Source organism: Eptatretus burgeri, chromosome 5 (genome assembly GCF_056783735.1).
Source record: "Eptatretus burgeri isolate ZD-2024b chromosome 5, Ebu_testis_v1, whole genome shotgun sequence".
NCBI lineage: Eukaryota > Metazoa > Chordata > Myxini > Myxiniformes > Myxinidae > Eptatretus > Eptatretus burgeri.
In genome coordinates, this window is record NC_140965.1 from 40,322,665 (window position 1) to 40,347,873 (window position 25,209).

The following is a 25,209-nucleotide window of genomic DNA, read 5'->3' on the forward strand; positions in this document are numbered from 1 at the left end:
TGGCTGGTTTAGTAAAGTCTAAATAACCTGATCTTGATTGGATCACTAAACTTGTACACAGTCATGATACTGACAGCAGTGTGGAAGTAGCTTTGCCTAATGTGACTTGTGAGATCACATCTTTTTGATGAGCACGCCATGTTGGGTGGAAAACTTGTTAATTTGTTGAATTGTTTTCGAGTTCAGTAATAAGTACGAAATACTGAACAAAGCATCACCACGTAGGGCGCATCGAGCGAGCCCGCGGGGTGCATCGAGCGAGCCCGCCGGGCGAATTCAGCGAGCCTCTGGGGTAAATCGAGCGAGCCCGCCGGGCGAATTCAGCGAGCCTCTGGGGTAAATCGAGCGAGCCCGCTGGGCGAATCGAGCGAGCCCGCTGGGCGAATCGAGCGAGCCCGCGGGGCGAATCGAGCGAGCCCGCGGGGCGAATCGAGCGAGCCCGCGGGGCGAATCGAGCGAGCCCGCGGGGCGAATCGAGCGAGCCCGCGGGGCGAATCGAGCGAGCCCGCGGGGCGAATCCAGCGAGCCCTCGGGGCGAATCGAGCGAGCCCGCGGGGCGAATCCAGCGAGCCCTCGGGGCGAATCCAGCGAGCCCTCGGGGCGAATCCAGCGAGCCTCTGGGGTGAATCCAGCGAGCCTCTGGGGTGAATCCAGCGAGCCCTCGGGGCGAATCCAGCGAGCCCTCGGGGCGAATCCAGCGAGCCCTCGGGGCGCATGTTCCCCGTGCCCATGTTAACATCGCGATCGCCGGGTCGTTTCGTTAATATATCGACAAGTGCGACCCGATCAAGGATCAAAACCCCGATAACAAATAAATGAGTTACCCTGACAACGCAACGGAAGGTCGTAAGGTGAGAACGCAAAAGGTGTTCGCAAATTAACCAACAGGTAACAGGTGCGAGATCGTTTCTCAAACTCAGACAAAGCCGTTAATACGTCAAAGCGTCCATGGACATCGTACATGAACACACGGTATCGGAGCGATGGAGTGAAAACATCGGAGGTTTTATCGGGGATCAAGGGGAGGACGCGACAAGCCGACGCCCAGTGGCGCAACACGTCGGAAACAAGTCCGATCCCGATCCCGATCCCGATCCCGATCCCGATCCGTCGCCACGTTTACACACGAACGGTCAATAAATACAAACACAAACAAAAAAAAAAACATCCGTACTTCCGAAAGTAACATTTAAATAAAGACAAATACATCGACATCGACCCCAAGAAGGTGAACCGAACGGACTCGATCGCGGACATAAACAAAGCGGAGACGGAAGTCGAGCTTCCTGGAGGCCGAGCGATAACTAGGAAAACCCGTAGGCTTCGCCGAGGCCCGTCCTCTGTCGTCGCCTCATCACGTTCACCGAGTACTGAACTCGAACGGCGACGACAAAACGAATCTCTCACATCGGCGTCACACGACGAACGGACGACGAACCCAGCAAGTTACACTTACTGTCGCCCACCACGCCTTTCAGTCCGTGCAGTGGAGCCATCTTGTCACCGCGTCCCCAACAAGGAGAAGAACGAGTCTCGTTGATTAATTTGTTTCCTCAAAATTTTTTTTTTTTTTGCGATGATCTTCCCACAGTAAAACCTTCCGACTCTCGGTTCACTCAATGCTCTTCTTCTTCAAAATTCCTGCCTCTTCAGAGCCGCGAGGCCACGCCCCCAAACGCGACGTCGTTGCACCCACGAGGTGCTCGTGCTCGTGCTCGTTGCGACCGTTTAACTATACCGGAGCGTTCAAAATGTCCTCGCGACGAGATGCTGTCGCCAATCTTTTCGTTCTCAGTCTTCTTTAACGGCACCACCATTGTCCACCTTTCTTGTGCGGTCGGCCTGGGGAAGCTTGGTGCGAGTCTTTACGAACAGGCTGCCCAGGACTGACGTTCAACTCGTTCGCGGCAGGAATTTGGCCATTGTGCCGGCGATAGCTCGCCGACTCTTCGTGAAGGACATCGTGGGATCTTTAACGTCCACCGACGAATGATGGCACACGGGAATCCCGTTTAACGTCTATCCGAGCATCGAAGGACGGCATGCACGTTGATTTATCACCCTGCCTGTGAAACACCAGGATGGCAGTTTATAGCTGGGTCGGGAATCCAAGTAAACGTCCCACTCCGAAGTAGATGACGCTGGTCGTTCTCTCAAAACGGATTAATTTCAAATATACCGGGAATTCAAAGTCACGATGACCAATTGTAAAACGATTGCAGATACTGGACCTTCAAAGTGCACCAGCCCCATGCCAAATATATAAATACATACATTACATACATACATATGTTCATACATACATACATACATACATACATACATAGATACGTTCGTACCTACGTACATATATACATACATTACATACATACGTTCGTACATTACATACATACATACGTTCGTACATTACATACATACATACGTTCGTACATATGTACATTACATACATACATTACATACAAACATACAAACATACATTACATACATACATACGTTCATACGTATGTACATATATACATACATACATACGTTCGTACATAGATACGTTCGTACATACATACATACATACATTATATACATACATATGTTCGTACATACATATGTTCGTACATACATAGATACATTCGTACGTACGTACATATATACATACATACTGTTGCGGGCCGGCGGGGTCGGGTGAGAAGACCACTCGGTGGGGTGAGAAGACCACACATATACATACATACATGCATACAAGCTACGTCGATTCTCACCAGACTCCCCGGAATTGTAGGCCGTCACACACGGATAATTCCGTGACGCGGCGGGTCGCTTAACCGACCGTGAACGCCAATAACTCAACCGTGTGACCGAGGGTCCTCCCGTCTATGGAGTCGGGTTACCTAATTAACCATGCGGTTTAACCACCAGGGAACCACGCCCTCGGTACGCCTTGTCCGAACTGGATCACTCTACCGGATCGGATCTCCTTTCCAGATCGGATGCAGCCGAGCGACACTGCCAAGGACGTACCGGCTGGAAGGAACGGATTGCTGGGAATAAAGACCCGGCTCGACTTGGATCCAAACCATGCTGGACCAATGAGAGAAAACACAAAGGCGAGCTGGGAACATTTCTTCAACAATTTTTTATTTATTTATAATAAGCGAGGAAAAGGAAAGGTGAGAGAGGTGTGGGGTGCAGCAATTTTACAAGCAACTTACAGAAGCAGACACAGTGCAGACTTGACTCGAGATTAATAAAAGCAATAACAATCACAACAATGAAGATCTTATACAGGCTTATCTAATGGACAGGCGCCAACACACTCAAACACACACTCAGACAAAATAAACCCAATAAAAGGCAAAGGACTTTTGCAGCCAGGGAGGGAGGAAGGAGTTGAGGTCACACTATTTGGTACCTGAGCGTTTCGGGGTAAGAGATGCTCTGTGGTGCGGCACCTGACAAAAGCTGTGCAGTCGGTCCACAGCCGCATGTGTGGTAATCGTGTCTGCAGCAGGAGCTTGAGTGGAGGAGAGCGGAGTCCAAAATGGCGAGAGTTGAGCAGTAGCAGGACCAGACAAGACGTTTGGTCAAGGTCGTGCCGGTGGGGACCAGTAGGCTGGCCGTCGAGGTGAAACGTAAGCAGAGCCAAGCAGCCGGAACACCTTTGCAACAACTCCTTCAATTCTCTTTCGCACTTCTCCTTCCAACGGCCTCCCACAACAACAACAACAACCTTCCCATCCAACGACAACCTTCCCATTCAACTCAATACCTTCGCATCCAACAACTCCGACCTACTTCTTCCTTTCCATCCACCCCAACTTCGCTCCAACTTTTAGGATTGCTCCGTACTTTATAGATCATGGAGCTCGGGGAGGAGGCATGGCGAAACCGATGTCATTGTCCGATCTGAGCATCCTGATTGGACCGGGCCTTCATGTGGTCCGCCTTTCTGGGCGAGGTTTTGGCCAGACGCTAGTTTGGCCCACCCACGCCGCGCGTGTCTGGGTTTGGGAAGGTGGATGCCGATGCGGCTTCCATAGCGAACGTTGGGATTTTGCCTCAGAAAACGACTCACTGGATAGACGGTGGTACGCTGTGGCCAGCGAAACGAGGGTAGCAAGTGAGGAAAATTTACCTCAGCAGTCAGCAGTGAAAAGAGAAAGAGTGGGAAGTGGAATGGAGGGGAAAAATGATTTGATAACCTAACGAATAGCCCATCGCAACACACTCCCTCGTCTTCCCAATAGACAAAAGGTGGGGACCGAACGACACGTATATTAATGGAACAACTGACTCAGGACAACTGTATGTTGTATGCATACGGTTCCGAGAACCGTAGCAATTCGTACATACATACATACATACATACATACATACACACATACGTACATATATATATATATATATATATATATATATATATATATATATTACATACATACATACATACATACATGCAAACATACATACATATACAGTATATACATACATACATACATGCAAACGCACATACATACATACATATACAGTATATACATATGTACATACATACATACACATACATACGTGCATACATACATACATACATGCAAACGTACATACATACACATACATACATACACATACATACATACGTACATGCATATGTACATGCATACATATATGCATACATACATGCACACATACATATACATATGTACATACGTATGTACATACATACATACATGCATACGTACATACATACGTACATAATACATACATGCATACATACATACGTAATACATACATGCATACGTACGTACATACATACATACATACGTACATACATACATACATACATGCATACGTACGTAAATACATACATATACATACATACATGCATACATCCATACATACATGCATACGTAATACATACATGAATACGTACATACATACATACATGCATACATCCATACATCCATCCACATACATACATACATACATGCATGCATACATACACACATATATGTACATACATACATGCATACGTACATATATACATACATAATGCATGCAGACATACATACATAACTACATACCTACATACACATACCTACATACATACATACATGCATACATACATACATACTTACATACACACATACATACCTACCTACATACATACATACATGCATACACACATACATACATATATGCATACCTACATACATACACATACATACATACATTCACATGCCTACATACATACATATCTACATACATATATACATACATGCATACATACCTACATACATACATACATGCATACACACATACATATACATGCATACCGACATACACACATACATACCTACATACATTCCTAAATACACACATACATACCTACATACATACACACATACATACATACGTACATACACATACATACATACCCACATACATACCTACACACATACATACCTACTTACATACATACATCCATACATGCACACATACATACATGCATACTCACATACTGTACATACACACATACATACCTACATACATACCTACCTAGATACATACATGCATACACACATACATACCTACATACATACATAGATACATATACACATACATACCTACATACATACATACACACATACATACCTACATACATACCTACATACATACATGCATACCTACATACATACATGCATACACACATACATACCTACCTACCTACAGACATACATACATGCATACACACATCCATACATACATGCATACCTAAATACACACCTACATACCTAAATACACACATACATACCTACATACATACATACCTACATACATACATGCATACATACATACACATACATACCTACACACATACATACCTACATACCTACATGCATACACACATACATACATGCATACACACATACATACCTACATACACACATACATACATACATACATACACACATGCATCCTCCAGCACACGACATCGCCGGAGCATCTTCTGCGCACCGCAATGCCACCTTGCAGCACATGGAGATGGGATTGGGAGGGAGCGGTGCACAAGAGTTGATTGACGAATTGATTAATTGGGTTATTAAACTCAATAAATAATAATCGTAAAATAATTTCTTCATCGATTGGCGAAAAAACATACCAAAAGCACCACTGTTTCATCTGAATCTGTAACTTTTTGAAAATGAAGTACTTGATCAAAAATAAATAACTAATCCATGAATTGCTTCATCAATAAATCAAAAATACCCTTAATAGCCAAATTACTTGTTCACTGTCGTGTCCAAATGTCAACTTCCGAGCTCAAAAGGTTCCTCAGATATAGCCCAAATGAGAAAGAAAATAAATAAGTAATTAATAAATCGATAATAATTAATTAATTAAACAATTAATTAATCAATTTAATCCATTTTAACCTCAGGCTGTAACAACAAAATGTGTCAAAAGTCGAGGGGTGTGAATACTTTCTGAAGGCACTGTGTACAAAACCGAAAAACATGGGCGGACGGTGAAGCCTCGTCGAGGTGAAGCCTCGGTTGACCCATGTGAGTATGTCTATTCATTCAGTACGATTTGAACGCGAGTTGGACTGTGAATTCGTCTGTTAATTATTTATTATTATACATTGAGTACGTCTATTAATTACCTCTATTATAAATTACTGATTATTGTAACATACCTTTTGGACATGTACACCTTTAGAGCCCTTATAGTACTGCAGCATAGCAAACCAATTGTTGGACTTTTCATAAAAGCACCAATATTGGTACATATGTTGACTAATGTATTCTGAACAATTCTGGATATGGAGCCACTCGAGATTTTGCCTTGGTCAGCTTTGGCGGCCATTTTCCAAAATGGCCGCCATTCTACTTTACATGGGATATCTGTCATTGTTATTCTCTTTGTAGGTTTCTCAGAGGTGATAAATACTCCATGTGATGTGCATTTACAAAGGAAAACAAAACAAATGTCATTTGTGTTGATTTAGTATATTTCCAACCATTGTATTGGGGAAAATGGTCATTTTTATGGGAAAATCCATTTCGCACACAGCATCAGTGACAGGTTCAGAAGTATTTTGTTGTGGTGGTGCCAATCCAAATGCCAATGAGGAGACACGTCACCATGAAGAAACACCACGTGCACAGGAAGCATTTGCCAAAGATGTACAATCACTTGTGGCTGTCATTGAAGAGCTGGGGAATCCCTTCGAGGAGGATAGTCCAGATTTGCTGGTCCAAGACACCAAGGAGATTGCCGATCCTGCAGTGAGTGAAACAGTTCGCACTGCCAAGCAGATTGGACAAGAACAGTTTCAGGCATACTCAAAGGATTGCCTCATCTACAGAACCAAGACTATTGACGAACCTATAAAGGGGAACAAACTCCCCCTCTTCGGAACAGACAGAAGACCAAAAGCACCCAAAGGAAAGGAAGCATCTGTAAAGAATGATATGGCCTTATTTGCAAGGCTCTACATAGGCTGCCAGAACCGCAATGGGAACCTGGACGAGTTCTTCCGTCATGAAAATCAAGCATGCCCTCCTGCGTTATCTGATGCAGGTAAGCTCCACCTGGGTAGCAAAAGCGACTTGCTGGTGTGCCTTGAAGGCGTTGCTGAAACTCAGTCTGATGCACCTGCTGTCACTTCTGTTGTCCTTGACGGCGCCGTCATCGTGCAGATGTTGAAGCCTGGCACTGCCAAGACATTTGAAGAATATGCCCACCAAGTCTTCATCCCATACGTCGAGGGGCAGCTGCGTCATGCTTCACATCTCGACCTCGTTTGGGATAGCTACAAAGATGGCTCCTTAAAGACGGCGACAAGGGAGAAACGAGGAAAAGAGGTGCGACGGCGCGTGGTGAGCACCGCAGCCATACAAGGAAACTGACAGAGTTTCCTACGTGTCGACGCAAACAAGGTGGAGCTCTTCACCTTCCTGTCCGATGTGCTGGTGCAGTCCTTCCATGATGAGGCAAAGGAGCTGGTAGTCACTGATGGTGAAGCAGTCATCTGCCTTCCAAGGCAGGAAGATGAAAGCTCTCTGGCTCCATGCAGTCAAGAAGAGGCGGACACTCGCATCATGCTACATGTGGCCCATGCTGCAGAACATGACCACCGTCGGATTCAAGTTCGAACCGTTGACACCGACGTCTTCGTCTTGGTGGTGATGGTAGCCCAGGCACTACCATGCGTGGATGAACTCTGGATTGCCTTTGGGACGGGCAAGAACTACCGCTACATCCCTGCCCATGAAATAGCTGCCTCCCTCGGTCCACAGAAGGCACGTGCCCTCCCTGTCTTCCATGCCATGACCAGATGTGACACGGTATCAGCATTCGTGGAGCATGGAAAGAAATCTGCCTGGGCCACATGGAACTCGTTTCCAGAACTGACAGATTCTCTTGTGACCCTGACAACCACGCCAGTCAACATCCAGGATGACACAATGCACTGCATTGAAAGGTTTGTGGTGCTCCTCTATGACCACATCAGTCCATATACGGATGTCAACGAGGCCAGAAAGAAACTCTTCGCCAAAAGGACCTCCGTCCAGCGCATCCCATCTATCTATGATGCTTTGGAACAGCATGTGAAGAGATCAGTCTTCCAGGGTGGCTATGTCTGGGGGCAGGTCTTGGTCCCTCAACCCGTGCTTCCATCACCAACAAGCTGGGGCTGGCGGCAAATAGAGGATGGGTCCTACGAACCGCTCTGGACCACACTCCCTGAGGCTTCAAAAAGCTGCTTCGAGCTGGTGTAGTGCGGCTGCAAAAAAGGCTGTAGAAACCGCTGCAAATGCAAGAAGGCTAATCTGCAATGCACTGGACTGTGTGCTTGTAAAGGAGAATGCCAGTAGACAGACGCAGTAGACACAGACTGAGATATCGGCCTAGCTTAGAATGTGCAAATGCAAAGTCGCATTGCTTGTAAAAGTGTTAACTTCTTGATCCAGAGCCAGGACATTTGAGCTCAGAAACTCATATTGTACTGGACTGATGTATGCGTGTTCCATGTGTCCTGGTAGAATGGTAGTAGACAGTAAACCTTAGCCACTTCAAAGTGAAGTGTCCAATAATTTGACTACATTTTCTGAGTTTGCCATTATCACGATTATCAGTTCCCTTTTCAAAATGGAGTAAAGTATGTAATCTATAATGCAATTTTTGTTGATTCCAAACCCAGTGAATGTGATGAATATCATTTGACTCTTGTTCTGCAGGCAATAATGGGTACTTTTCAGCGAAAAGTTTCAGGAGAGCAGCAATTTACAAATCAAATTATGGCTTTTTTACCGAAAATACTGGCTCATAATATTTGAATACACCTTTTCATGGTCAATTTACTGAATTTTACACTTTCCTTATATCTACCACCAATACAATAAGAAAATAAGAGCATATAGCCAATTTCGCTAAAGTAGAATGGCGGCCATTTTGGAAAATGGTCGCCGAAGCTGACCAAGGCACAATCTCGGGTGGCTCCATATCTAGAATTGTTCGGAATACATTATTCTACATGTATACCAATTTTGGTGCTTTGATGCAAATTTGAACAATTGATCTGAAATATCAGACTACGCTGCTGGACTATTACAATTTTTAAACCCCTTAAGACCATTTTAAATCTTTTATACCCTTTGGACCTTTTAATAATCTTTATACCTTTACACCCTCTAGACCCCTTACACTGTTTATAACACCAAGACCCTTAAGACTCCTAAGACCCCCAACAACATGTGGACGCTTTAAAGCATGTAAGACCCGATAGAAAATCGAGTTATCGACTTCTACTCAACACGAAAGGTTGATGACTTTGTCCAGTCTGAACGGTGTCCCAGAAGCCGTTAAGCTTGAGTGTGGACTACGGGTGAATACAGTCACAAGTTCAATAAGAGGCAAGAAATGGCTGATCACGAGTGGACCAATTTGGCGTCGTGTCCCCTAAATAATATGATCCAGTTGTCATAAATGTATGACACTCAGGTGTCATAAATGGCCAGTGCCCATGGGAATAAGCTGCTCACTCAAAAGGGGTTCAATGATTATTGTCCTGCGGTTGAAAGGCGCAAAAACCGACTGAAGATATGGCCGCGACAGGGCATGTGGTACGAAGCTCCATGAGTCAAGAGAGGAAAATGCTGCTGCAGGAAGGGTCATGAACAGACACCTGGTATGAAAACTCCATGAGTCAAGAGAGGAAATGTGCCGATGAAGATAGGTCCACGGATGTAGTTTAACTCCAGTGAACTTTTGTTTAACTCCAGTGAAACATAAGTCCGTAACTCATTTCTATGATGGGCTAAATAGGGAGCTGCCAGGCAGGAAAGTGTCGGCGCACTTCCGTTCAAGCCTTCCTCAAAGCCAGTCCCCCGATGAGGAGGTACAAGAGCCCAGTTAGTAGTATGGGGCAAAATGATTAGTTAAACCCAGATTTAAAAAACACAACACCACCTCCACACTACTGCCGTTGGTTCGACAAGTAAATGGAATAAAGTTCATGATGTAAAGGTACTAAAAAATTGGTGCCGATGAAAAGTACACGACAAACATCTAAGACCCCTAAAACCGCTCATAACCCTAAGACAGGAGCCTTAAGACGCTTTAGACCCAAAAGACCAGTCAGACCCCCTTCAATCTTTCATAACCCGAAGACCCTTTTGGACCCCAAAGACCATCAAGACCCATTACACCCCAAAGACCCTTTATAATCCTAAGATCCTTTAGACCCCCAGGACCCTTAAGACTCCAAAGACCCTTTAGGACCCAAAGCAAGTATTGTGCCATGTACAACATCTTTCTTGTTTGTTCGTCTGTCTGTCTGTCTGTCTGTCTGTGAGCAGGAAACCACAAAAAGTTATGGACGCAGCAAATGCTGAAACACAATATCATGGAATTTTTGGAAGAACACAGGCTATTATCCCCCGGTACAACATGGCTTCCAGGAGAAACACTGATGTCTCTTGAACTTATTATCAGTGCAAGATAGTTGGACACGAGCAATAGACCAGTGTCGTGCAGTTGATGTCGTCTATGTAGACTTCAGCAGATGTTTTGATACAGTGCCATCTGAGCAACTTCTGCTGAAACTCAAAGGGCTAGGAATTGGACAACCATGACTCTCCCGGATCCGAGATTTTCTTACAGGCCGTATAAGCAGTGGGTCTCCATAAACGGTATACTCTGTCACTATGGAAATAAGTACTGAGTAGCATACCACAGCGTTCCATACTTGGTCCTGTCCTCCTTCTCGTGTACATAGACGATTTGGCAGATATTCTTCATTCTAAGGCCCTCATGTTTGTTGATAACGTTAAAGCGCCCCCAAGAGTGGTGAGCGATCGATGTTGCAAGATGACGTACTTCATCCAGAGAGCTGGGCAGACGAGTGGCTGATGCAACTGAATCCCCTAAAATGCAATGCTATGCACATCGGGCACCAAAGTTCCTGACAGACGTACAGACTCAATAATGGTGTTGCCAGTTGTGATGGAGGTTACTGAGCTTGGAGTCCGCAAGCAGGTGACGCAGTCACTAAGCAATGCGCCATGGCCGCAAAATAGGGCTCAAAGAGAGTGCTTTTCGCCATTCGTCATGAATTTGATGAGATTACACAAGATATTTTCCATTGTCTATATATGTTACCCTTGTAAGATCACATGTTAAACATGTACTTCCGGTGTGGGAGCCATTTTTGTTAAGATCGCATGTTAAACATGTACTTCCGGTGTGGAGGCCATTTTTGTTAAGATCGCATGTTAAACATGCATTTCCGGTATGGAGACCATTTTTGTTAAGATCGCATGTTAAACATGTACTTCCGGTGTGGAGGCCATTTTTGTTAAGATCGCATGTTAAACATGCATTTCCGGTGTGGAGGCCATTTTTGTTAAGATCGCATGTTAAACATGTACTTCCGGTGTGGAGGCCATTTTTGTTAAGATCGCATGTTAAACATGTACTTCCGGTGTGGAGGCCATTTTTGTTAAGATCGCATGTTAAACATGTACTTCCGGTGTGGAGGCCATTTTTGTTAAGATCGCATGTTAAACATGCATTTCCGGTATGGAGACCATTTTTGTTAAGATCGCATGTTAAACATGTACTTCCGGTGTGGAGGCCATTTTTGTTAAGATCGCATGTTAAACATGCATTTCCGGTGTGGAGGCCATTTTTGTTAAGATCGCATGTTAAACATGTACTTCCGGTGTGGAGGCCATTTTTGTTAAGATCGCATGTTAAACATGTACTTCCGGTGTGGAGGCCATTTTTGTTAAGATCGCATGTTAAACATGCATTTCCGGTGTGGAGGCCATTTTTGTTAAGATCGCATGTTGAATATGAACTTCCAGTGTGGAGACCATTTTTGTTAAGATCGCATGTTAAACATGCATTTCTGGTGTGGAGGCCATTTTTGTTAAGATCGCATGTTAAACATGCACTTCCGGTGTGGGAGCCAAAAGTTACACGTGCAATACACCGCAACAAGAATTGTGAGGGGTCAAGAGTGTTTCTCACATGAGGACTGACTCTTGAACGTCTCTCTTGTCGCTCGACCATCGACATATTTGAGGAGATTTAATCACTCTCTCCAGAATCCTCCATTGGGACCTTCACGCTTCTCTTGAAGAACCGGTTTGTCTTAGTCGAGGTATTGAGGCCCCGTCGAAATGTGCCTAATTGTTTGTCCGTGTTCTATCCTTTTTAAATGCGAAGTATGAGGCAAGGAAGCAGCACGTACCGTTTTGTAAATTTTCATATGACTGATCCGGGGTTCGTACCACGACCTGTCATCCTCAGAGCGGACGAACTGACCATTAGGCCCCCGAGTCTGATCGTCCTTGTTCGTGACGCTGCTTCCCCCACCCTAACCCTAACCCCCACCCTAACCCTCACCCTAGCCCCCACCCTAACCCTCACCCTAGCCCCCACCCTAACCCCCACCCTAGCCCTCACCCTAACCCCCACCCTAGCCCTCATCCTAACCCCCACCCTAACCCTCACCCCCACCCTAACCCTCACCCTAACCCCCACCCTAGCCCTCACCCTAACCCGAACCCTAACCCCCACCCGAACCCTAACCCCCACCCTAACCCTAACCCTCACCCTAGCCCCCACCCTAACCCGAACCCTAACCCCCACCCTAACCCGAACCCTAACCCCCACCCTAACCCTCACCCGAGCCCCCACCCTAACCCCCACCCTAACCCGAACCCTAACCCCCACCCTAACCCCCACCCTAGCCCCCACCCTAACCCCCACCCTAACCCTCACCCTAACCCCCACCCTAGCCCCCACCCTAACCCTAACCCCCACCCTAGCCCCCACCCTAACCCTAACCCCCACCCTAGCCCCCACCCTAACCCTAACCCCCACCCTAGCCCCCACCCTAACCCTAACCCCCACCCTAACCCTCACCCTAACCCAGCTAAAATTGGAAACAAAGAACTGAACTGAACTGATTATTTAATATATTTAATATTACACCTGTTCGCTTCAATTAGCCCACGGGAACACTGTACTTACAATATTGGTGATGTTCAAACAACATTCCGATTACGGTGTGGATAGGACCACAAACTAATCATGTACGGATGTCCGTGTGTGTGTGCGTGTGTGTGTATGTCCGTGTGTGCGTGCGTGTGGCTGTGTGTGTGTGTGTGTGTGTGTGTGTGTGTGTGTGTGTGTGTGTGTGTGTGTGTGTGTGTGTGTGTGTGTGTGTGTGTGTGTGTGTGTGTGTGCGTGCGTCCATGTGTGTGTCCGTGTGCATGTGTGTCCGTGTGCGTGTGTGTGTGTGCAGATGGAATTGGCACCGGTGGACGAGCGTGATCAGTTGGGAGCGGTGGACGTGCGTGATCAGTTGGGAGCGGTGGACGGGCGTGATCAGTTGGGAGCGGTGGACGGGCGTGATCAGTTGGGAGCGGTGGACGAGCGTGATCAGTTGGGAGCGGTGGACGAGCGTGATCAGTTGGGAGCGGTGGACGGGCGTGATCAGTTGGGAGCGGTGGACGGGCATGATCAGTTGGGAGCGGTGGACGGGCGTGAGCAGTTGGGAGCGGTGGACGAGCGTGATCAGTTGAGAGCGGTGGACGAGCGTGATCAGTTGGGAGCGGTGGACGGGCGTGATCAGTTGAGAGCGGTGGACGAGCGTGATCAGTTGCGAGCGGTGGACGAGCGTGATCAGTTGGGAGCTGTGGACGAGCGTGATCCGTTGGGAGCGGTGGACGAGCGTGATCAGTTGGGAGCGGTGGACGAGCGTGATCAGTTGAGAGCAGTGGACGAGCGTGATCAGTTGCGAGCGGTGGACGAGCGTGATCAGTTGGGAGCTGTGGACGAGCGTGATCCGTTGGGAGCGGTGGACGGGCGTGATCAGTTGGGAGCGGTGGACGAGCGTGATCAGTTGGGAGCGGTGGACGAGCGTGATCAGTTGGGAGCGTTGGACGAGCGTGATCAGTTGGGAGCGGTGGACGAGCGTGATCAGTTGGGAGCGGTGGACGAGCGTGATCAGTTGGGAGCGTTGGACGAGCGTGATCAGTTGGGAGCGGTGGACGAGCGTGATCAGTTGGGAGCGGTGGACGAGCGTGATCAGTTGGGAGCGGTGGACGAGCGTGATCAGTTGGGAGCGGTGGACGAGCGTGATCAGATTGAAAGGTGTGAAGGAGATCATGGAGGGCTGGAGGTCGAAACGGAGCCTCCAGGAGTACCTGTGAGAAGTTCCCTTACTTTCTGCCCCCCGGTGTACCTGCAGCGCTACCATGCTGTCCTTGGGCTGGTGCGCCAGTATCAACCGCAAGCGGTACTCGATACTGATACTCTCCTTGTACAGACATTTAAAAAATGACATTGTGATGACTATGATTTAACGCCAGGATTTTAAAATATATATAATTTCATGGTGCAGTTACCACTAATTATTTTATTTCTTACGTGATTAAACTAATTAAATTGGTGATAAGTCAATCAGATGCGGAAATGTACCACCAACTACCCCCCCCCACCCTTCAAATCTATCTCCCTCACCAACCTCTCACCTCCCCACCTTCTACCTCACAATTCGTCCCCCATTTTCTCATTCCCCCTCCTCCTTCACCAACGCCCCCCCCTTTCACCGTCGCTTCATCCTCTGTCTCCCCCACCCCCTATCACCCTCCCCACCTTCCCCTTTCACCCTCCTCCCCCCTCTCATCTCCCTTCCTTCATTTCCCCTTCACTTCTCCTCCATCCCCCCTTCTTCCTCCTCCCACACCCCCTTCACCTTTCCTCCTCCCTTTCCCCCTCCCTCATCCGATTCCCCATTTCTTCCTTTCCCCCTTCCCTCTCCTTCTCCCCTTCCCTCTCCCTCTTCTCCCCCTCTCCCCTTTCCTCTTCTCCCATAGAGTGACCTGCAGAGTGAAGTTGAATCCCCTGTAATCTCTCTTTTAAACTGTACCTTAGTCTCACCTCCTTACAAACCTTCAACAGCTGTCATGTTTGGGTTCTATTCTCAGCCTGATTATATACTGTTGGGTGGGTGTTTCGCAGGCAGGGTGTAACATCAATGAGTGCGTCGTCTACTGCAAACCCATCTGCTCACAGTTGGTGGAGATCCCACCATATGTTTTGACAAAGAGTATGGCAGGCAAAGTATCTTTGGTAGAGACAGAATCGGGGTGCCTTGGGCCCCCGGGTGGCAACACAACCATAGGCCCTCCTACTCCCCTGCCCCCCCCCAAAACAAAACCCTGGACAAACAACAAACAGAACACTTTACTTTAAAAACCGTTACATTTTACAATGATAATGAAAAAATACAAGGGCACTCGGTAGAGCACGTACCTCCGCCTGGATCCGATTCCGGATCTTCACCAAAATCGAATCAATCCGTCCTAGTCAAACACCCAACCTGTCCACCAAGTGTTGTCCAAATCCGTCCATAACATTTGGAGATATCCTGCTCACTCACACACACACACACACACACACACACACACACACACACACACACACACACACACACACACACACACACACACACACACACACACACACACACACACATACCCAATGGTGAAACATATGCTCTGTCCACCTTTGGTGGCGCAGGTAACAAGACAGAGCACAATTTACTTGTTAGACCATCATCTGTCATTTACATTCCAAGTCATCAATGATTTTTGAGAAATCCAAGTCTTCTCCATACTCTGAATGCCCATGAGTGAAAGACTTTTAAGTTGATCTTGTCCCGTTCGGTTCCTGACCTCATCCTTGATGAGTATTAGTTTTGAGGACTGCTGACCGCTCACCCTCAGCACTGCAATTCAATAGCATCATCGACAGACATATCCGAAGAGCTATGTCAATGTTCGGAAATCTTTGGATGAAGGTGGATGTGTGGAGGAATTTTATATTCTCCGTTCTGCTGGCTTAGTTTGTTTGTGTGATGTTTAAGATGTCAGAGAGGTAGAAAACTGGATAAATTCAATTTAAATCATGGGTTCCACATCGTTGGGATAGGAGGGGACAAGATTTGCTGTGGCTTGCTTGACCTCGTGAGTCGGGGATGAGAGAGAGAGAGTCAGACACAGACACAGACACAGCGAGCCTTCAGTTTTTTCTTCAGCAGTTGCCATCGATTGAGAGAGAGAGATAAGTGTACAACTTTTGCACAATGTCAAAGAATCTGAAGACCAATGGACTGCATTTGGCAGCACTTTTCTCCACAAGGTTGAGTGAGTGAAACGTGTCTCATATAAGCATTGCTCCTTGCTGATAGTTTGGACACCAATGTATTTCCCACTCATCCACCCCTGAATGGGTCCTCTCTTCGCTTGGACTCAAGGCAAACGCCCCATCCACCTTCCCCCTCCCAACCCACCCCCTTACTCCGTCATTGATTGCCAGCACCCTCGCCAAAATTCCAAGTTTCTGCCCGACCCCACAGGGGGCAATGCATCAGTGGCTTAACTATGGCCCCTGTAAAATAGTGCCCACCTGTGGGCAAAAGGCCTAACTGACTCTCGGTCCGTTATGCATATGAACCAACGAACCTTGCTAGACAATCGTATTGTCATGCCGCCAAACAATTTTGCAGCATTTCCATGTATTCCCCGCTGCTCCCTCTGCATCTATATTCGATCCCACAAACTGTTTTTCCTTTGTCGAGTTTGCTTCCTCATCATCTTCATCTTTGATCTCTTCCACAAATCCATGAAATATAAACTCCAATATTCACGTGCTAGTTCAACATGCGATGCATGTTAATAATTCGCTGTGCTAGAATGGGGTACCTGGACGTATGATCACCACGATATGTTTGAGCATGGGAGAGGTGAAAAGAGAGGAGCATGGACGTATGATCAACCTTGACCTAATATTTAAGTTCATTAACTAATTATAGACATTTTAACATTTTCACCATAACTCAACTCAGGTTTGTCAGATTGGAATGGAATTGCCCTTTCTAAATAACCTAGACTAGAGCAAGCCACATTTATGCTTATTTTACATCATACCCTGCTGAGTTAAAGGTCAAGGTCAAGGTCAAATCTGACAAAAAAAAAAGTGTTTTTTGCCAAAGCGGAATCTTAAATATCGCTTGGCCTTCCAAGATGTACTTGCATCATAAAAGTGTACCTGCTCCTGAAGTGGTGCACCTGATATTTGATTAGCGTCCTTGATCTACAATTTTTGGCTTGTGATCTAATTAACCAAAAACACACGTTTTTTTATCACAACTTGAGTAATTTTCCTCCGATTTTCATGATGTTGAGTTTTATGGATAGATTGCAGATGGGGATACATTTTCTTACATTACAATCTATCCCTAAATGTTGAAGGTCAAGGTCATATATAAGATGGGTGATGGTCCGAAAATAAGATGGGGATTATTTGGATTGCAGGTTCAGGGGGAGGCTTACCCTTGATGGTCGCTTTGTGGTAGCAGATATCTAGTTCCTCTTGCGATTTAACTAAAAGCCCACAGCGGGAAGTCCACACAAAGTGAACTTGCATTACATACAAGATAAAGATGAAAAATTACACCGATTGACAAATTACAGATCACTGTATATATTCAAAGATAGTTACATCAGATTACAGTGTAACCAGTCCTGTACTTGATCGGTTTTCTTGCAGGTAGTTGATTTGGGTTGTGGTGAGTGCCGGTTGCTTCAGCTGCTCCGCTGGGAGCCGTGCATTGAACGGCTAGCTGGAGTTGATGTGGATCGCACTGTGTTGACCGGCAGCATGTAAGTGTAACCACACAACTAATGCTTGATTCGAGAAGTAATAATAGTATTGAAATAACATTAAGGGACAAACCCACAGTTTAGATGTTTTACCAAGAAACCCTTCTGAAGGAACCTCCAAATCACTTTGACAGGGTTTTTACTGGCATAATGTCCTACGATCACTTTTCTAGTTACCTTCGCCACCAAAGGTGGACGGAGGTTATGTTTTCACCAGTTTGTCTGTCTGTGTCTGTGAGCACGATATCTCAAAGAGTTATGGATAGATTCGGACGAAACTTGGTGGACAGGTTGGGTGTGTGATAAGAGCAAGCTGATAAGATTCTGGTTGAGGTCTCGGTTTGTCTTTGAACACTTTTTTTCTCGCTCTATTCTGGTCTTCCACCATCATCTCTTTTAATCATCACCTCACTTCAGCTGTACTTGGTCAAACATATTCTGCATCTTACTCAGTTGCACAACTAAATCCAGACTGACATTTTTATCATATTCAAGATTGATGCTCATGGAAGAGCGAGGTGTGTGTGGAAGGGTAAAAATACAGACTGACATTTGGGCAGTGGGCCAACAGTTAGACACACTACTCAAGGGGATAAGCAAACCTGAGAGGAGAGTGAGGAGGGGAGGAAACACAGTAAATTGAAAGGAAGAGAATTGGTTTTGGTTATGCAGGGTCAATGGGAAACAAAGTAATTGAGACTACAGGGATGGAAGATGACATGACATGATGGTGGCATACCATCTGTTTGAAGTGTGCAGGGGTTCAAGTGCATGTGAAGGAGCATTGAGGGGGGGGGGGAGATTGAACCCCTCCACGCTGCCCTGTATGTGCTTGATCCCTCCACGCTGCCTCGCATGTGCTTGATCCCCTCCACGCTGCCCTGTATGTGCTTGATCCCCTCCACGCTGCCCTGTATGTGCTTGATCCCCTCCACGCTGCCCTGTATGTGCTTGATCCCCTCCACGCTGCCCTGTATGTGCTTGATCCCCTCCACGCTGCTCTGTATGTGCTTGATCCCCTCCACGCTGCCTCGCATGTGCTTGATCCCCTCCACGCTGCCTCGCATGTGCTTGATCCCCTCCACGCTGCCTCGCATGTGCTTGATCCCCTCCACACTGCCTCACATGTGCTTGATCCCCTCCACACTGCCCTGCATTTGCTTGATCCCCTCCACGCTGCCCTGCATGTGCTTGATCCCTCCACGCTGCCTTGCATGTGCTTGATCCCTCCATGCTGGCCTGCATGTGCTTGATCCCCTCCACGCTGCCTTGCATGTGCTTGATCCCCTCCACGCTGCCCTGCATGTGCTTGTTCCCCTCCACGCTGCCCTGCATGTGCTTGATCCCCTCCACGCTGCCCTGCATGTGCTTGATCCCCTCCACGCTGCCTTGCATGTGCTTGATCCCCTCCACGCTGCCCTGCATGTGCTTGTTCCCCTCCACGCTGCCCTGCATGTGCTTGATCCCCTCCACGCTGCCCTGCATGTGCTTGTTCCCCTCCACGCTGCCCTGCATGTGCTTGTTCCCTTCCACACTCTCCTCCATATACTTGAACCCCCTCCATGCTCCCCTGTGTGTTGTTGACCACTCCACCCAACCAGTTTCCACAACTCCTGTAACGTGCAGGCTCACAATCTTCTTTTCACCACTTGAGCTTGCTTCCCTTTCCTATCTCGTGTTTGCATGTGCCTGATCTACAAGTATATTACACAACAAATGGTAACCACCACAAACCACATTACATGAAACATCAAACGGCAAGAGGTACCTTTGTTGCTGAGCAGTTTGGTGTTTTTATTGTCAGAGTGCATTAAGTTGTTTTGAAAGACTTATCGGTGATGTACTTTACATTTATCGATTTGGGAATGACTGTTTGCAGGCGAGTGGTGCAACCACTGGTGGCGGATTTCTTGCGTCCTCGTGCCCGTCCACTCAAGGTGCATCTATTCCACGGCTCTGTGGCCACACGGGATCCCCGCATGGTTGGATATCAATTCGCAATTTGTCTCGAGCTGTGGGTTTTACTCGTCATTTTCTGAGCACTTTCATTGTTGCTCTTGTCTTTATGAAGTGTATAATCATTCAGCCAGTATCGTCACAGTTTCCCTTAATGCCGATTTACCAGTGAAATATTTTTTATTTCATTAATTAAAGTGCCATCACTGCCATTACTGGAAAAAAAAAAAAACATATTCGAAAATATGTCACTTATTTTATGCCTGCCTCGATGGCATAATGGTTAGACAGTCTGCGAGGTCAGTGGTTCGAACCCCAGCTTCGTCATATCAAAGGCTTTAAAAACGGTACGTGCTGCTTCCTTGCTTGACGTTCAACATTTAAAAAGGATCGAGCACGTACAAGCAAACATAAGTCGGTAATAATAGCACGGGGTTTTGATGCTACTAATACTGGCCTCCTTCGTCGAAGTTCCTTGTATGGGAACTCATAGTCCTGCTTACCATTGCCCTTTGTAGATGACGATGGTTGTCCATAGCCATTCTTGGCTATGCAGGGCAATCATAAACATGATAAGTTTATTTGTTTATGGGAATTTGTTGATGGTGTCAGAGCTGCTACCTGCACATCAATGACACACTGAGATAGCAAGCAGTGTAACCTGTTGAGAGAATATTGAAGAAGACCAGCGTACTTTCTACACACAGTTTGGGCAGGATTTTAGAATTTGACCAGGATGGTGCTGATACTTCGCCGACTCTTTGTCAAAAGACTCCATCAAATCTTTACCTTCCACCAAATTGTGCTCGCAGATGGCTTCCCAGCTTATCGTTCGTCCGAGGGATGGCACACTGCGGTGCGATGCCCTGCTTGCGAAGCACCGATCCGATAATTTATTTGCTGGGTCGTGAATCGTACCCAGACTAATTATAGTTGGAGCTGATTTCAAGGTTATGGTTGGTGCACTGGTGAAAAAGCTTTAAATAATTGATGATCTGTTCGGGGATTTTTGCAATAATGTTGAGTTAAGAAGTTTCAACAAGCAGCTGAGTGGTCAACCTTTCTTTCTGATGTTCTGCCATAAGTAAGGCAGGTACCAGGTGGTTTACCTTTGCCTTCCCAGTCACAGTCAGGGAATTGGTAATTTTGTCAGGGTGCCGGTGTTATCTTACCTACTCTTCGCAAAGCACACTGTGGGATCTTTTACATCCACCAACTACTGTCAGCAGACAGGACAGCATTTTCACATCCACCGGAGAGACGGCACACACATTGATAAATCTTCCTGCCCGTGGAACACCAGGATGACAGTTTATAACTGGTTTGGGATTCAAACCCAGGCTTGACAGGTAAGAGGCAAATGTATAAACCCTTGGTTATCCTGCCAGCCCAGAGGTCAATAAATCGGAGAAAACAATCAATTGCCACCTATTATTTATTAAAGCATATTTTTCAAAAAGTACCGTGTAACGCCATCAACACCAGACATGGAAGATAATTCAATGGCAAAATGTTATTTTGGGTGGCTTTTGAGAGTGCAGCATCAGAGGGTCATAGTGTTTTAGGGATTTATCCCTAACTTCCTCAAGGATTGTGTGATGAAAAAGGCCTGGATACGTAATATTACAAAGGGGAGAATTCAACTCCAACAGAGCATGACAGTGACTGCTACAAGAGCAACGCTGAAGGTCTGGCAAGAATTGGCTTTCAGGTTGAAGTAAAGCATGTGAAACTGGATGTCATCCCAACAATATTCAACGTAGGTCAGAAATCAAACCACAAACATCAGGATATATAAAAAAAGTAATGCGGAAAGCGCAGAATCGCCAGAGTTCAGCAATGACAGGTCACCAACCAATCACCGTGCGTTCCAAAAAAGGTTCTTTTATATTTTGTAAATAATATAAAGCTAAAGAGCATGTTCAGCATTTTTGTGAACAAACAGAGTCCGGTTAGTTTGCAATATGTCACGTATGCTAAAAAAAAAAAAAGGAAACGCACAAGGGATTTATTCTTGCTTCTGTCGATAATAGCACGTATTAGTGTACAGTGAACTTCCGAGAGTATTCACACCCCTTGACTTTTTCACATTTTGTTGTGTTCAAGCCTGAATTGAAAGTGAAAACATGTTTTTAGAATTTTTTGCACATTCATTAGAAATGAAAAACTGAAATGTCTTGCATCAAATAAGTATTTAATCCTGAGGTAATACTTTGTAGAAGAGCCTTTAGCAGCAATTTCAGCTTCGAGTCTTCATTGGAATGTCTGCATCAGCTTTGCACATCTGGATTTGTGGATTTTCTCCCATTCCTCCTTGCAGATTTGCTCAAGCTCTGTCAAGTTGGATGGGGAGCGTCGGTGAACAGTAATCTTCAAGTCTTTCCACAGATTCTCAATGGGATTCAAGTCTGGGCTTTGGCTCGGCCACTCAAAGGCTTCCGTGTTCTTGTTCTGAACCCATTCCAATGTTGCTTTGGCTGTATGTTTGGGGTCATTGTCCTGTTGGAATGTAAATCTTTGCCGCAAAGTCTAAGGTCATTTACACTCTGAAGCAGGTTCTCCGCAAGGATTTGCCTGTATTTGGCTCTATTCATTGTTCCCTCTATCCTTACAAGTCCCCCAGTCCCTGCCGCTGAAAAGCTTCCCATAGTATGATGCTAACACAACTATGCTTCATGGTAGGAATGGTGTTAGATGGGTGTTGAGCTGTGCTCGGTTTCTGCCAGACAATAGCCCTTTGCATTCAGGCCAAAGAGTTCAATTTTCATCTCATCAGACCACTGAATCTTTTGCCGCATGCTTTCAGTCTTTCACTCCAGGTGTGCTGTCATGTGGCTTTTCTCAGGCGTGGCTTCCGTCTGGCCACTCTCCTATAAAGCCGAGATGTGTGAAGTGTTGCAGAGATTGTTCTTCCAGCAGGTTCTCCAATCTCAGCAAAGGAACTCTGGTTCTGTCAGAGTGGTCATTGTTGTGCTCTTGGTCACCTCCCTGATCAAGGTCCTTCTTGCCCAGTTGCTCAGTTTGTTCAGATGGCCAGCTCTAGGAAGAGTCTAGGTAGATCCATATTCTTTCCATTTCCTAATGATGGAGCTCACTGGGCTCTTGGGAACTTTCAACACTCCAGAAATTGTTTTATACCCTTCGCGAGATCTATGCCTCCTCACAATTCTATCTCGGAGTTCCATGGACAGTTCCTTGGACCTCATGGTTGAGTTTATGCTCTGACATGTTCTGTCAACTGTGGGACCTCATATAGAAAGGTGTGTTTCTTCCTAATATATGTCCAATCAATTGAATTGGCCACAGGTGGACTCCATCAAGTTGAGGAGACATCCCTAGGATGATAAAAGGAAATTGGATGCACCTGAGCTCAATTTGGAGTGTGGTAGCAAAATGGTTGAATACTTATTGATGCAAGACATTTCTGATCGTCATTGTTAATTAATTTGTAAAAATATCTAAAAACATGTTTTTACTTTATCATGGGGTATTTTGTGTGGATCAAAGACAAAAAATGTAAATTTGATCCATTTTAAATTCAGGCTGTAACACAACAACATGTCACAAGAGTCAAGAGGTGTGAATACTTTCTGAAGGATATATATATATATATATATATATATATATATATATATATATATATATATATATATATATATATATATATATATATATATATACACACTGAACAAAAATATAAACGCACCAAGCGATTGTTACTATTTTACCTCGAACTCATTAATACTAAATCTTCACAACAATTTGGTTATCGAATCCATGACAATTGAGCATTAAATTTCAAAGAGTTCCTTGAGAATTCTGACGACAGTCTTTGCGCTACAACAGCCGACACAACCGAGGTGTCACTGTCAGAGTTCACACAGTCAGTAGCGGGTGTGTCCACCGTTGGCGTCGCGCAGAGCGGTGCATCTCCGGCGCATGGACATCACCAGATTATCGCCTGCGCCTGTTATGCAGCCCGACAGTCTCATCGGCAGTCCTCGTGGCCGGTCGGAGTCGATCCCGGAGATGTTGCAGCCTCATGTGACGATCCTGTCCGGCGGTGGTCACACGTGGTCGCCGGGCATGTGGGCGGTTCACGGTGCTTCCAGTCTCTCTGAGGCGCGTTCTCAGGCGGCTAATGGTGGAGTGGTGGACATTGAAGTGTGCTGCAACGGCCCGTACTGACGTCCCAGCATTCAGCATGCCAATGGCGCGCTCCCTCAAGATTTGTGACATCTGCGGCATGTTGACATTTGGCACCAGTCCACATTTTGGGGAGGCCTTTTATAGGGCAAGCTATAGGGAGTGTTTGTGTCCTGGTCACGCTCACTGACCATCACTCTGTCAAGCCCCATGGTGCTCATGGGAAGGATTACTCAACGTGTGAGTCCACACACTCAGAGTGGTCATTTTCAATGGGAACATCTGTCTTGAGCAAAACAAAGGAACCATTGCTCAAACATATCATCGGTTTGACCATTTTCCCATAATGGCAATCTTGACTTAGATATTTAAGTTGGTGCGTTTATATTTTTGTTCAGTACATATATATATATATATATATATATATATATATATATATATATATATATATATATATATATGCACGAGCCTGGTGTCGGAGCAGTGGTTAGGGCAGCGGCTTGGGATCCAAAAGGTCCTGAGTTCAAGCCCCATTGGGCCACTGAATTAATACACCAGGGGGTTGACTCAGCCTGTCATCCTTCTGAGGTCGGCGAAATGAGTACCAGTGTATACTGGGCCGGTGTATACCCCGGTTAAAATAGGTGTACCAGATCCCTGTGTCGTAAGAGGCGACCAGGGTTGCGTCAGGAAGGGCATCCGGCGTAAAACATGTGCCAAATCGCGATGCGGATCATACGGATGATCCGCTGTGGCGACCCCGAAAGGGAGCAGCCGAAAGAAGAAGAAGAAGAAGATATATACACACACACACACACACACACACACACACACACACACACACACACACACACACACACACACACACACA

At 46.0% G+C, this 25,209-nt stretch overlaps 2 protein-coding genes across 5 annotated transcripts in view; one reads left to right on the forward strand and one right to left on the reverse strand.

The window, feature by feature from the left end:
• Positions 1–1,727, reverse strand: part of LOC147026292 (syntaxin-binding protein 1-like) — a 100,555-nt gene extending 98,828 nt beyond the window's left edge. The window contains exon 1 of one of the 2 annotated variants that reach the window (XM_085881559.1): positions 1,457–1,727. In XM_085881559.1, the coding sequence (XP_085737685.1) occupies positions 1,457–1,496 (40 nt within the window). In that variant the 5' untranslated portion in view covers positions 1,497–1,727. The remainder of the gene's footprint in view (positions 1–1,456) is intronic. The other variant, XM_085881558.1, reaches the window with a different exon arrangement.
• A 4,396-nt stretch (positions 1,728–6,123) lies between these two features.
• Positions 6,124–25,209, forward strand: part of HENMT1 (HEN methyltransferase 1) — a 50,227-nt gene continuing 31,141 nt past the window's right edge. The window contains exons 1-4 of one of the 3 annotated variants that reach the window (XM_085881564.1): positions 6,124–6,551; positions 13,811–14,806; positions 18,124–18,236; positions 20,116–20,250. In XM_085881564.1, coding sequence (XP_085737690.1) covers positions 13,811–14,806; positions 18,124–18,236; positions 20,116–20,250 — 1,244 coding nt within the window. In that variant the 5' untranslated portion in view covers positions 6,124–6,551. Of the gene's footprint in view, positions 6,552–12,336; positions 12,662–13,810; positions 14,807–18,123; positions 18,237–20,115; positions 20,251–25,209 lie in introns of those variants that run through there. The other 2 variants (XM_085881562.1, XM_085881563.1) reach the window with 2 other exon arrangements.